Source organism: Eumetopias jubatus, unplaced genomic scaffold (genome assembly GCF_037043125.1).
Source record: "Eumetopias jubatus isolate StellerSeaLion01/CBP00866 unplaced genomic scaffold, mEumJub1_p1.0 scaffold_8, whole genome shotgun sequence".
Lineage (NCBI taxonomy): Eukaryota > Metazoa > Chordata > Mammalia > Carnivora > Otariidae > Eumetopias > Eumetopias jubatus.
Window position 1 is genome coordinate 3,503,428 of NW_028274814.1, and position 12,903 is coordinate 3,516,330.

The 12,903-nt window shown below is 44.7% G+C and overlaps 1 protein-coding gene across 4 annotated transcripts in view; it reads left to right on the forward strand.

The window, feature by feature from the left end:
• Nucleotides 1-6,471: 6,471 nt before the first annotated feature.
• NRP1 (neuropilin 1) overlaps nucleotides 6,472-12,903 on the forward strand; it is a 136,385-nt gene continuing 129,953 nt past the window's right edge. For 3 of the 4 annotated variants that reach the window (XM_028120882.2, XM_028120884.2, XM_028120885.2), the window contains exons 1-2: nucleotides 6,472-6,864; nucleotides 10,257-10,431. In XM_028120882.2, coding sequence (XP_027976683.1) covers nucleotides 6,792-6,864; nucleotides 10,257-10,431 — 248 coding nt within the window. In that variant the 5' untranslated portion in view covers nucleotides 6,472-6,791. The remainder of the gene's footprint in view (nucleotides 6,865-10,256; nucleotides 10,432-12,903) is intronic. The other variant, XM_028120883.2, reaches the window with a different exon arrangement.

Genomic DNA, 12,903 nt, shown 5'->3' on the forward strand with positions numbered 1-12,903 from the left:
GTTGAAAATGATGTCCACTGACAAGTAGTCTACCCAATACACTTGATTGAACTTGATAGGCGGGAAATTGTAGAACAACTCAAAGCAAGCAAAACAATTACATATGTAACTATGAAAAGTGTGTGCAGTGTTGTTGTTGAATCTTGACTTTACAAAATTGAAGAAACATTTTAGTTTATTTAATATGGAATATCCAAACAAGCAAGTCTGTGGATGTCTAGTATAGGGGGTGAATGACCATTTAAAATTCTTCTTGGGTCATCTCTAGAAGGATAAAGGACAAGGAAGGAGATTGGGTGGGAGTGGAAGACACTATTGCAAAGAGTTGCTTGGAGTGACACTTTCCTGTACATTAATTTGTTATAAATAATAGAAAAATTCCCTTTTCTTCAAGCATTATTGAGCACCTACATTGAGTCACAAAACTGAAATAATGCCATTAATATTCTATTACTACTTTTGGAGGAGTTAAGCAAACTTTTGTTCCATGAAATACTAGCCAATTTTTCTAGGAAAATGTGTTCCTAGCCCAAATTTGCAGCCTACCAAATTATCGAAAAACAATAGCAACAGCTTCTCTAGTCAGTCTGCTCTTCATTTCAATTACATTCCTCTCCGTAAACTTTCAATATCTCCCCTGTCCCTCTTATCACATGAGACAGGAGAAAATGGAAGACAGTAGGGAGAAACCACCCCCCTCCCAGAAGGGCAAACTTGCTTGCAATTATACTCATCAGCTCCTCTTTCCCTACACAGTTATGACAGAGGAGCTGTCCCGTTTCCAATCTAGGGTAAGTCTGCCCTTCTGGCCTCTATACTATATCCCTTCCTGCCTTCTCAAACAATTTACATCCTGATTATCTTCTCTGTGACTTATTTTCAATACCTTCCCCAATACTAGATTCTACCCATTAGCATTCAAGAATGTTCAAGGGCACCCATCTTAAAAGCAAACAAAAAAGAAAAAGAACCAACCTCCCTCCACACCTCTTCCTTCTAGATCTATTGTCCGTCTCCCCCACCTTCAGTAGAAACTTTCAGAGAGAATTATCTTTGCTCCTTGTCCCTAGTCCCTTACCTTCCCCTCACTCACTAGTCCACTCCACTCTGGCCTCCAGCCCTGTCTCTCCATCACTCCACTGAAAAGGCTCTTATTAAAGTCCCTCTCAGTAACCATCTGGCACTATATCCAATTGGATTTCAGTCCTCATCCAGCTAGGACTCTCAACAGTATTCAACTCATTTGTCTAGCACTTCCTTTTAGAACTCTTCCTCCTACTTGACTTTTATGACAATATACTCTCCTGGTTTTCCTCCTACCTCTCCGGCTGCTCATTCTCAAGATCTTTTGTTGAGTCATCCTGACAATCCAGCCTTGAAATATTCTTCATCATTCTGTCTTGGCCTCCTATTCCAATTTCCTTAGCAATTTCATCCATTCCTTCCACTTTGATTACTAATTTATTATAGTTACTGTATTGTGATACCATGATATATTACTACATATCAGCAACTCACAAATTTATATCTCCAATCCAAACCACTCTTCTGTATTCCTTCCTCATTTGATTGTCTCAAAGATACTAAACACTAAACCTAGATCAGCTCAAACTCATGATCTTCCTTCCACACTAGTCTGCTAGTGTCCCTTGCCTATTTAAAGGCTATCACCAACACCCATCAGGTTATGAAAGCCAGAACCTTAGGGGTTGTCCTTGACCACACCCTCTCCTTCACTGGCATATCCATCTCACCATCTGCCCTGTTGTTTATACCCTCTAAATACACCAGAAATACATCCTTTTCCAACCTCCACTGCTACAATCCTTGCTCATGTTCATATTTAGATCTACCATAGTTACTTACTAACTGGTCTCTTCATTTCTTCCCTTGTTCTACTCATAACCCATTCATTCTCCATGTAGCAGCTGAAGTTATCTGATAAGAATACAAAATAAAACTAAATTCTGTTAGGATAAATTTGACAATTCTTAACTGTGGTTTTGTGTTCTTTCATTGGTTGTTTTGTTGTTGTTTTGGTCTTTGTTTTAAATTTTAAAATTATTTTTTACTCATTTTTTTCAAAAATTCCTTAAAATTTTAGTTCTCTTTATAAAACTGTAATTAAATGTTAAGAGAGAGCTACTTCCCTATTTGATTGCTCAAATTATATTTTATAGATTCTCCTATTTAAAAACAGTCCAGAAATTTTGAATATGTTCTCTCTAATGATGTTTTTATTGGTCTGATGAGTGTTTCTATTGGTTATTATCATCTTAATTTTGCTAATTAAAAAGTAATTAAATGAAGGCAGAATAATCTAAGATTGTTTTTTCAGACAAATAAAAATACACAACTTTCAAATTCTAGCCCTAACCTCTAACACCAAAAAATGTTTTGAATCCACTAACACTATTCAAATTTTAGCATTGTCTTCCTGCAGCTTATTAAAGCACATGCTTTAATACAAAAACTCCATACAATAACTTTGTTTTAAATGTTAGATGGTAGTATTTTCTCCAATATTTGAAGAATTTTTTTGAGATTTATTTATTTATTTTAAAGAGAGAGGAGAGAGAATGTGGGGAGGGGCAGAGGGAGAGGGAGAAAGAGTCTCAAGCTGACTCATGCTGAGCAGGACGACCCACGTGGGGCTTGATCTCCCAGCCCTGAGATCAGGACCTTAGCCCAAACCAAGAGTGGGAGGCTTAACCGACTGTGCCACCCAGGTGCCCCAGCAGAACTGTCAATTTTAATAGAAAGCTAAAAAAAATAATAGTAGGGGCTCCTGGCTGGCTGAATAAGAGCATGTGACTCTTGATCTGGGGGGTTGTGACACCGAGCCCCACACTGGGTATAGAGATTACTAAGAATAAATAAATTTTAAAAAATAGTAAATTAATTTAAATTTCAATGTTTAATCTTTTCCCAGTTTCACTTCTTCCATTCTTCTATTTCAAATGTAGGTTAGCTCCTACTAAAAATATGTTGTTTTATTGCTTTTCTGAAATATGTGGGTTTGATGCTTTAAAAAACTTGACTAGACTTGATATAGTTTTGAAATACCAGCCTCAATCTCCATATTGCATCAACCTGAAATACTCTGAGGAAGTTAGTGGCTCATATGGCCCTTTGGGAGCAATGGATCTCGACTTATTTCTGACAAATTGATGAGAGCTTGATGAAAAGAACCTAACATTTACCACCCAGTCTATCCTTAATGGTGGGCAAAGATTTCAGCCCTGCTCAGGAGGTCTGAGTGCCTTATTCCTGCAGCAGCTCCTGCATGGGAGTCTATGGGTCTGGGTATTGCCCACCCAAGGCCAGGGCCTGGCATTCTGGAAGTGTGCTCCATGAATCTTCCTTTCAATGGAACTAGGTCCTATCTAGTCTGGGGATTTGTGATGTCAGAAAGAGTGATGTGTTCATAAAATCAAAATAAAATCAACCTAGGAACACTGCCAAATTCTTCCTCTGTCTATCACTTATTCTCATAGAAAGGTCGGTCTGTCTCCGTTGCTGGAGAATTGCAGAAATCTAAAACTGACCCTTTTCAGCACTTAGTGGAATCTAACAGCAGAGGAAAGAGGTTGTTAGCAAGGACAATTTGCTCTGTACCAACCCACTAGCTGGCAATTATCAATCAGTGTGGTAGGGCTCCATTACCCAGTACTGTGGAGAAACTAAGGAGTCTAGAAAAGCCTCAGATCAGGTAAGACCAGAAAAATCAGAGGCAGAACTTAAATTTGATATTTCCCCCACAGCACATAGTGCATGTCTTATTAGCTGGTTGGAGAAAGCCTGGCAAAAGTGCTCAGACGGTGAGCAAGAAAGCAGACAGGGGTTTTCTGCGTGTTGACATACTGGAGGAGCCCTTCCCCGGGAAGGGTGGAAAGGGAGCCGGAGAGAGCGAGGTTGCAGAGTGGGGGCAGTCCCTCTCTGAGTGCATGATCCGATGGCTTTATTTGTTACCGTGGTGGGTCCAGGCTGGGAAATGCACACTCAGCACGGAAAGGGGAAGAGAGATTGGCGGCAGTTTTATAAAAACAATACAGCTCAAGTCTCCCTCGTGTGCCCGCTCGCTCACCCCGCCGCGGCGCAGTCCGGTCAGAAACGGCTCCCCGGAGCGAGTGCGGCCTCCTAGTTCCCACCAAGAAGGCGGGGTATTTGTGACTCGAGGACGCCCTGACCGCTGCAAACACCCCCATTCCCCTTCTGTCAACCCGCCAGTTCTGAGAGGCGCCTCTCTCTCTCTCTCTCTGAGCCTTGGACTGAGGTCGCTCGGGGTCACCCCAAATCAGATGATGCAGGGACTGGGACTGGCGGGGGTGCGCTGGGGGCAGAGAGGACACGGGGAGGAGGCGACGTGTGCCCGTCGGAGCCCAGCACGGGGGCTTTCCTCAGCAGCGCTTGCTCCCCGCGGTCTGCGCTGGGCGCGGCTGGCGTCCGGGTCTTGCCTCCCTCCCGCCCGCCCTCCCGTCGCCCGGGGCCCCGACGCTGGGCTGCCCGCGGCCCCGCCACTGTCCCTTACGCTCGACCCAAGCATTTGATTCCCGGCCTCGAAGTACCATCTCCCCACCCAGCGCCTCCCCGGGGTCCGAGAGCCATGAACCGGGGAAACTGGTGAGGGAAAAGAGGAGCCCGGGGGCAGGGCCCGTTCTCCGCGCCAGGGGGCCGGATCTCCAGCTTGGAGGCGGGGGCTCCCCGCGCGCGGGCAGGCGAAGGCAAAGCTGGACCCGGAGAGAGAGCGCGGCGAGCGCTGGCGCCGCGGGTGCACCTCCGCCCGGCGCCCGGCCGGCCCGCACCCAAGGGGCGCGAGTCATCGCTTCCAGCCGGGCCCGCGCGCCTTGGGCTGCCCCTCTCCCGTCCCGCCCCTAGTTCTTCCGCCAAAACCCTTGACCAGAGTCTCCTTGCCAACATTCTTACATGTCTTGCGCCAGCTCTTTGCGCCAGGTAGGAATAAGGCTCTGCTCTCAGGGTGTGTACATAAACGCCAATTCCCAGAAGGTGTAGTGACCTTTTCACCTTCCCCACGAACTCTTTGGGAGGGGGTCCTTGGGAGGGCATTTACCCTCTCAAGGGCCAGATTGGTGGCCGAAACCTGTTTGTTCCCTGAAATGTCTTTGCTATTCATAGCCTCAGAGGCCTACTGCAGCAGTTCCCGGAAAGCTCTTGGGGGTGGAACTGGGGGGCATCCCGCCCACAGTGAGGACGCGCCGCCGTGGGAGGTGGGGGTGGACAGGAGCTAGAGGGACTGGCGTGACAATCGCCTGTGGCCTGGGGTGGGCACCGTGCGAGCCCTGCCAAGAGCTCTCCTCCCCCACCACTGTTCTCCCTACTCCGAGAGGCACCGAAACGGGACCACTGGACCCCTAATTGCCAACCCCGGGAACACCTGGGCTCCATAGAAACATGAGACTGGGCGGGGTCGGGCGACGGCTGCCCCCTAGCTGGAGAGGCGCATCACCTCCCACCCTCCGGCGTTCCCTCTGTCCCGGTGGAGCGGGCACCAAATTTCGGTTAACAATAGAGTCCTCGGTGTGCGGCGGGCACCCGGGCACGACTGGCGCCCGGCAGCGCGCCCTGCTACCGGTCAGAGAGGCCGAGTGCGGCTGCAGCCCAGCCTCGCCCGATCGAATGGTCTGACTCGGCTTTACGCGGCAGCAACGCTGTCGACCCTCGCCCGGCTCTATGGTGCGTTTCCCACTCCAGCCTAGCTTTCCCGGGTCTCCGCAGTCCCGGCCCGGAGCGTCAGGGGCGCCCTGCTGCTCTCTGACCCGGGCCTCGGGCCGGCACAGCGGGAGTAACGCGGCTGGCCCCGCGCTCCTTGCCGCCGCCAGCCCGGGATTCAGAGTTGGGAGAAGCAGCAGCCACCTCCCCGGGCGCGCCGTACTCCTCGGCGGCTGGATCCCGGAGATCCTCCGCGAGCTGCCGGTCTCCCCGCCCCCCCCCCGCCCCCGGGTCCTGAGCGAGCAAGCAGAGGTAGGCTAGCCCGACCCAGTCGCCGGCACCGACCTCGCAGCCTCCTCTCCAAACACACACCCACACCCACACGTCCTGGGCGCAGACCCCCAACGCCTCCCTTCCCGCGGAGATCCTTCGGGGCCTCCGGGAGAGACGGACAGACGGACGGGGCAAGCACACGGAGGGAAACTTCTTCCTCCCAATCTCCTGTCAGGCAATTACTGGCGAGCCTGTGCCGGCAGAGGGGAGGGAGGAAGCGAGGGAAGGGCTCCAGAAGGGGAGGGGGAGGACGGAGGAGGTGGGGGAGGCGGGGGTGCAGTTGGTGAAACTCCTCTGTCTCCCGCTCATCTTTTCATTGCTTGCTCCTCTCCTTCGCGCAGACACCCCGGACCTCCCCTGGGCGCCAGCTCCTCGGCTCCAACGGGTCCAGAAACAAGTCGGATTTTTTTTTTCTTTCTTTCTGGAAATTGGCTTTGGTGTGTTTCCCTACCTCCCTCCTCCCCCAGCTAGCCCCCCCCACCTTTTTTTTTTTTTTTTTTTTGAGACATGGCCCGGGCAGTGGCTCCTGGAAGAGGAACAAGTGTGGGAAAAGAGAGAGGAAACCGGAGCTAAATGACAGGATGCAGGCGACTTGAGACACAAAAAGAGAAGCATTTCTCTCGGATCAAGGCATTGCCTCTCTGCCCTCTTTTCTCCAAGACGAACTGAGGATTTTACAGCTCTAGGCGGAGTTGAAGCTCTTCAGATTGTTTAGATTTCCCCTTTGCTCTATTTCCCCCGCACGTTCTCGTTCTCCCGCGTCTGCCTGGGGATCCGGCGAAGGGAGAATGGAGAGGGGGCTGCCGCTCCTCTGCGCCGCGCTCGCCGTCGCCCTCGCCCCGGCCAGCGCTTTTCGCAACGGTAAGTGACAGGCGGAGGCGCGTGTGACAGCGCGGCGCCGGGGCTCCCGGGTTGCCCGCGTCCGGCCGGGGTTTGGCTTCCCGCCCCAGCCGCGGGACTCACGCAGAGCTGCCAGGGCGAACCGGCAATAGCCACCTCCCGGGCGAAGGAAACTTTTGTCCAGGAGGAGAAATAAAGAAGATCAGTCGGTTTAGGGCAGGAAGATTTCAAGTCCACTGCCTCCCTTCTGAAGTTGCTTGTTTGGTTATGGGGGTTTTCCTGCCTCTGTTACACGGCAGAGCTGCCTACCTTCTATGATCAGCACACCAATTATCTTAATAATGTTTCCTCCCAAAGGCAATTAGATGAGACTCCCTTTCAAAAATTTGATGGCTGTTGAAAGTTAATGAACACTTTACCAGGAGAACTTCCTGGTTCTTCTGCAGCTCTTCGAAACCGTTTGTTCGGGTGGGTGCCTGCAAGAGATAGCGGTTTTTCGGTTGCTGGAACTCCCTCCTCCGCCTTTGCAAATCGCCCCTAATGTGTCCGAAGTATGAATGAAAGTTACATAGTGTCAATAAAGGAATCTGAGATATACAGTGTAAGACACCAGGATATCTGAAAATCCCTAACCTAGTTGCAGCTTCCATTTAGCTTTTAAAACCACTCACTGTTAAGTAAATGAAAGAATGCTGGGTTATAAACAGTATCCCCTAACCTAAATAATGTATTTTAAAATGTGATCTGGTTGTAGGCATGTTTAACTTAGGCTTTAAAGTAGGTGAAGGCAAGGGTATGAAATTATCTTTACAGTAAGTCTTCAGCAATTATTATTAACTAATTATCAAATATTTACTTTTGTCTGGCTTAGATTTCAATCAAAGTAATTAGGAGAAAAGAACACCCACTACTTACGGTGGTATATTGTTTTAATAAGAGACCAGAAGTGGAGGGGTTCATACCAAGAGGAACTTAAATCACGTCTTTATGATGGAAGTTAATCTCTCTAATATGGTTTTTGGAGGTTTTATGATTGAAGCAATAGATTTCCCCCCAACAGCTACCAAGCAGTGTTCTAAAAGATATGCTTAGAGGCAACACACACACACACACAAACTGTGAATGTGGAGTTCAATTTATTAATGAACCTGAGTTGGTGGCATCTTTCCATAATCTGGTAAAGGATGAAATAACATTCTCCTCCAATTGAAAGAGGTCAAGTGGTTAGACTTTAGAAATTACAGTAACCCAACCTCTGCCCTCTACAACTCCTGAGATTAAATCCATAGTCAAGATGTTCACAGGATGGATTTGAAACCTAATGCAAATAGCTTCCAGACTTTAGGTTGTGAACTCCATGTATATGTGTGTGTATGTGAATGTATACACAAATGTATATATATATGAAATATATTTTTAAATTTTCTTAGCAGAAATCTGGGGAATGCTGAGAAGCTGAGCCTCAGTCTGTGAGCTTGACTGGTTAAAGCCATGTTGCTATGCTTGCAGTGACCAGAGTCAGTAAATGCCTCTGTAACACAGCAGACCTCTTAAAGCCATGTCCACCTCCTTGGAGTACCAGTGTCTGCTAAATTAATTCATTAACCTTATTTAGGTCTAATGGTCCAGAGTCATTAGAAATTGCTCTTTCTTAATCAACTGTTAGAGAGATTTAACAGAGCCAGGGAGTCTAGCAGTCCACATTATCTTATTACACTGTCACTTTCTCAGAAGTCACAGATTAAAGAGCTCTGGTGTGGTACCGAGTCCACCTAAATGTCTTCTGAAGTGACTCTGTGGAGTGACTAGAAGCAGTACTGTTTTATTTCACTCCTCTAACGGATGCCAGACACTGCCATGATGTTTGTATAGAGCTGGAGGAGACTTAGTGAGATGGGGTCACTTTCCAAGTTTTCTGCACATTTAAAATAATGGAAGAGCCTCAGTAGAATCACATAACAGGGTCCAATATGATCATTAGTTGAGATTCCGAACTCCAGTTGCAACATTTCTTCTTGGCAAACCTTAAGCCTTTAAAAGCTAAGGCAAAGGAAACCAGTATAAGAGTACCCCCAGTCTAAGAAACATGGTCAGAAACATCTAGCAATTGAGAAAAACAATATGATTTATATTGTCTTCTTTTTAATTTATGGGAAATGATTTCTGTAATGCATGTAGCTTTATGCATTTTTGATGTGCACTTCATCTTTCATTTCCATTTGACCTGGTTTTCCTGTAATAAAATTCTATAGATTTATAAATTCATGCTGAGAGCAAAGAATGCCATTCTCTTTCCACAGGGAATCTATTAGATGCAATATTAAAATCTATATATACCATTACTGAAAATTTGTGATTGATAGGCTTATATATTTCACTGCTTTCATACCTATTCTTCTTACATAGTTTATGCACCAAATTTTTATTGCTTAAAATTAAGCATCAATAAATGTGGCAGCATTTCAGGCTGAGACTTTCCAGCATGAAATCCATCATAAAAAGTGACAATGAGAATCTACACTGAACAATAAAGCAGCCCAGTGACTGGTTTATTTGGCTCTCAGTGAATCACTTCAGCATTTGGGTTTTTTGAAATGAAGGCTCAAAACTAGTTAGCTCACCTTTCCCAGAATGTGGGACCGTGGCTTACCATATGTGATACCCAGACCTTGGTGTGGTGGGTTGTTTTTTTTCTTTTTTCCAACATCTAGGTAATTAGAATTAATGCTGTGTGGCTATTTATTTTTCTTTCTGCCCAGTTGCTTTGATCTAAGACTGAACAACTTTACTTGGAGCAGTAGAGCAGAATTATTTCTGCTTCACCAAATACACTTTGTTCTCTGTTGATCTGGATCTCCAGAGCAGAGATAACTCAAAATCACTTAGATTTATGGGTAGATAAAACAACAACACAAAAGGTTTGGCTTTAAGCCAATCGAAGTCTTGGATGACAATCCCCACTGATCAATGACATAGACCAGGCTTATCATCAAAAAGCCACACAAGGGGTCGAATAGCTTCTTTTAGTCACCTTCCACTCAGAACTTGCTACTTAATGCGATTACACTTCTTGGGGGGAAAATTAAGTCTAGCAGGAGCTCCCTGGGGACCATGTTAACATCCATTGAGAGGATTTAATGTTTTTAACGCTAGAAGACCTTTTTCTCAGGAAGGAACCTTGTGGGGGGTAAGGGTAGAGTCCTGTCAGATCTCAGTCTACTTTTCTCCTGACCTAACCTTCCTGGGATCAAAGAGTGTTCCTTGGTGGCAGGGTTATATCAGTGCCACCTGAAGGACCCACGGGGAGTTCCCCCTAAAAAGTTATGGAATAATAACCAGTAATTTATATATAAAGCTAGAATACCTAAGTGGTTGTCAGGGAAAGATTTACCAAAATGTTATTTTTATTACAGATAAGTGTGGCGATACGATAAAAATTGAAAGCCCTGGGTACCTTACGTCTCCTGGTTATCCTCATTCTTATCATCCAAGTGAAAAATGTGAATGGCTGATTCAGGCTCCCGATCCATACCAGAGAATTATGATCAACTTCAACCCTCACTTTGATTTGGAGGACAGAGACTGCAAGTAAGTGAGAAAGTATCTGAACAGGGCACCACACCGCCATCTCGTGGTCATGGATGTCTAAGGGGGAAAGTCAGTGTGTACAGAATGGGGTATAAATGGATCCAGGAGGGATTCTAATCTAGGCCAGATCATATGTCAATGGTATGGAAATTAAATTATGTTAAGCGATTTCTGAGTTCCCCAAACTAGGAATATTATGTTGAAATGTATAATCCCTCATATATTTTTTCCTGTTAACACTTTTGGTTTCAGAATTCTTGTGTTAAGAAATGTCTATATGCTTCTTTTTTTCTTTTTTTTTCCCCTGAAAAGAGGAAGAATAGAAACCAAACTTTCTCTTGAGTTTTTATTAAATATTGTGGGTTACTAGCATATATAGCATCAACAGATGGTGAGGTTGGATATTTTTTAACAAATCTGTGACACATTTTGTGATTTAAGGACTGTATCTTACTGAGTTTGACATGACAAAAACAAATTGTCATTGAATAAAAATGAGGCATATAGTATAAGTCAGATGAGGGTTTTTTTTAGTAGATTAATGATCGCAAGTCTTACGGAAAATGCAAAAAAAATTGTTAATGCACAGTGAATACAATGGGGCTCAAATATAAATTGATATTTCATCCATCAGCTTTAGTCTTCCTAACTCCTTCTATTGTTAAGTAACTAAGCATCAATTTATGTCAGATTTCATTATTATTATGAAAACATTCTCACTACAGGGACAGCCTAAATTATATTTCCTCACTTTATATGAAAGTACTAGTTGTGCAGGTTTTGCTTTGCACAGTATGGAAAACGTATTTTAACTTTGCAGGCGCAAGCAGTCCACTCAGATCCAGGTTTGCTCTTCTCTCTGGACACAAAGCAGACCACTTGTCTCTGTCTTGCCCACATTACCCCATTCTGCCAACCTGCACAGGTTATATTCTGCAGACACTTGCCTGCATATCTATCTTTAATGAAGTTTGGATATAGAAATAGTTTTAGCAAAGGAAAACAATCTACTTAAATCTCAGTTCCAAAGTGTTTCTCAGGGACTGATATGTTTTCCGCAGTTTTAAAATGGGTCAGTTTGATATAATTATATACAATGTAAATAGGTTACAAGTTCCGTTGGATGTAAACATTATTGTGCAGGGACATTCATTATTAAAAGTGTTCTATTTGCAAACACATAGCCCTTTTAGGGAAGAACAGAATCATATGAAAAGGTTCCCACCTGTAGGAGGTCCTTAACAACCTATTGAGTTGGTGCGGTAAAACTAGTGTTTTGTGGGCAGGGAAATGAGGTCATCTGGTTAATTCAACATTTTGGTGCCTAGAGAATTAGCATATATTCATAGATCAATTTCCAAATAATCAGCATACACTACAGTGTAATAGAATTATGCCGATTCCAATTTAATCCTTGTTCTGTGCTTCAGGGCATTATATTGACTTCTTAATCTTGTATGAAAGTTTCCATTAATAGTGTTCAGTGACTGCTAGGAAACGGGGAGTTTGTTGTTGTTGTTGTTGACGATATTCTGTATGGTGATTTTACAATGTCAATCACCTAGACAATCTAGAGATTTGTTTTCTCTTTCATTTTATTTTAGTTTGTTTTGTTTTTTTTTTTTTGCTTTTTGACAATACTTAAATTTCTCTAAAAGATATTTTTAAGAAACTCAACATAAAACATACTCAAGTAATAACATTTTTCCCAAAGATAAGGTGCCATTACATTTTAGTAAACTCATGTCTACTAAATCCTGATCTGAGTCGTGACCATGTCTGTGTATAATATAATAGTTCAAAAATTCAGAATAATCAGGAGTCACTAGCAGGGGTGTGCTGGTCAATGTTGAATGACCGGATCTTGGAAAGGGGTGGTTCAACACCTCATTTGTAATATTTACCAATTCCTGTTGTGTAAATATTCCCACTGTGACCAGTTTCAAACTATCCATGTGATGTCACTGTACACAGACTTGTGTACTCCTAAAGAGACGTGTGCAATGGGTTCTTGTGAGCTGGGGCAAGCCAGTTCCAGCACATAACCGGGGAAGCCAGTATGAAGGGGAAGCCAGTCGAGTGAATTAATACATGTTAAGTGCTTATAACAGTGCCTGGCACACAGTAAGTCTTCAATAACTATTTGCTGTATCAAGATGTGAGGTGGAGTATGGTGGAATTGGAACTTTCTCAGTTTTCTTTCTTCCTTCCTTTCCTTCCTTTCTTCCTTCTTCCTTCCTTCCTTCCTTCTCTCCTTCCTTCCTTCCTTCTTTCTTTCTTTCTTTTAAGATTTTGAGGTCTTCTTTTTCTTTTTCTTTTTATCTATTTATTTTGAGATAGAGAAAGAGAAGGAGTGCACACACATGAGTGGGGGCAGGGGTGGAGGGAGCAGAGGCAGAGGGAGAGAATCCCAAGCTGACTCCACGCTGAGCGTGGCACCTGAGGTGGGACTCAATCCCAGGACCCTGAGAT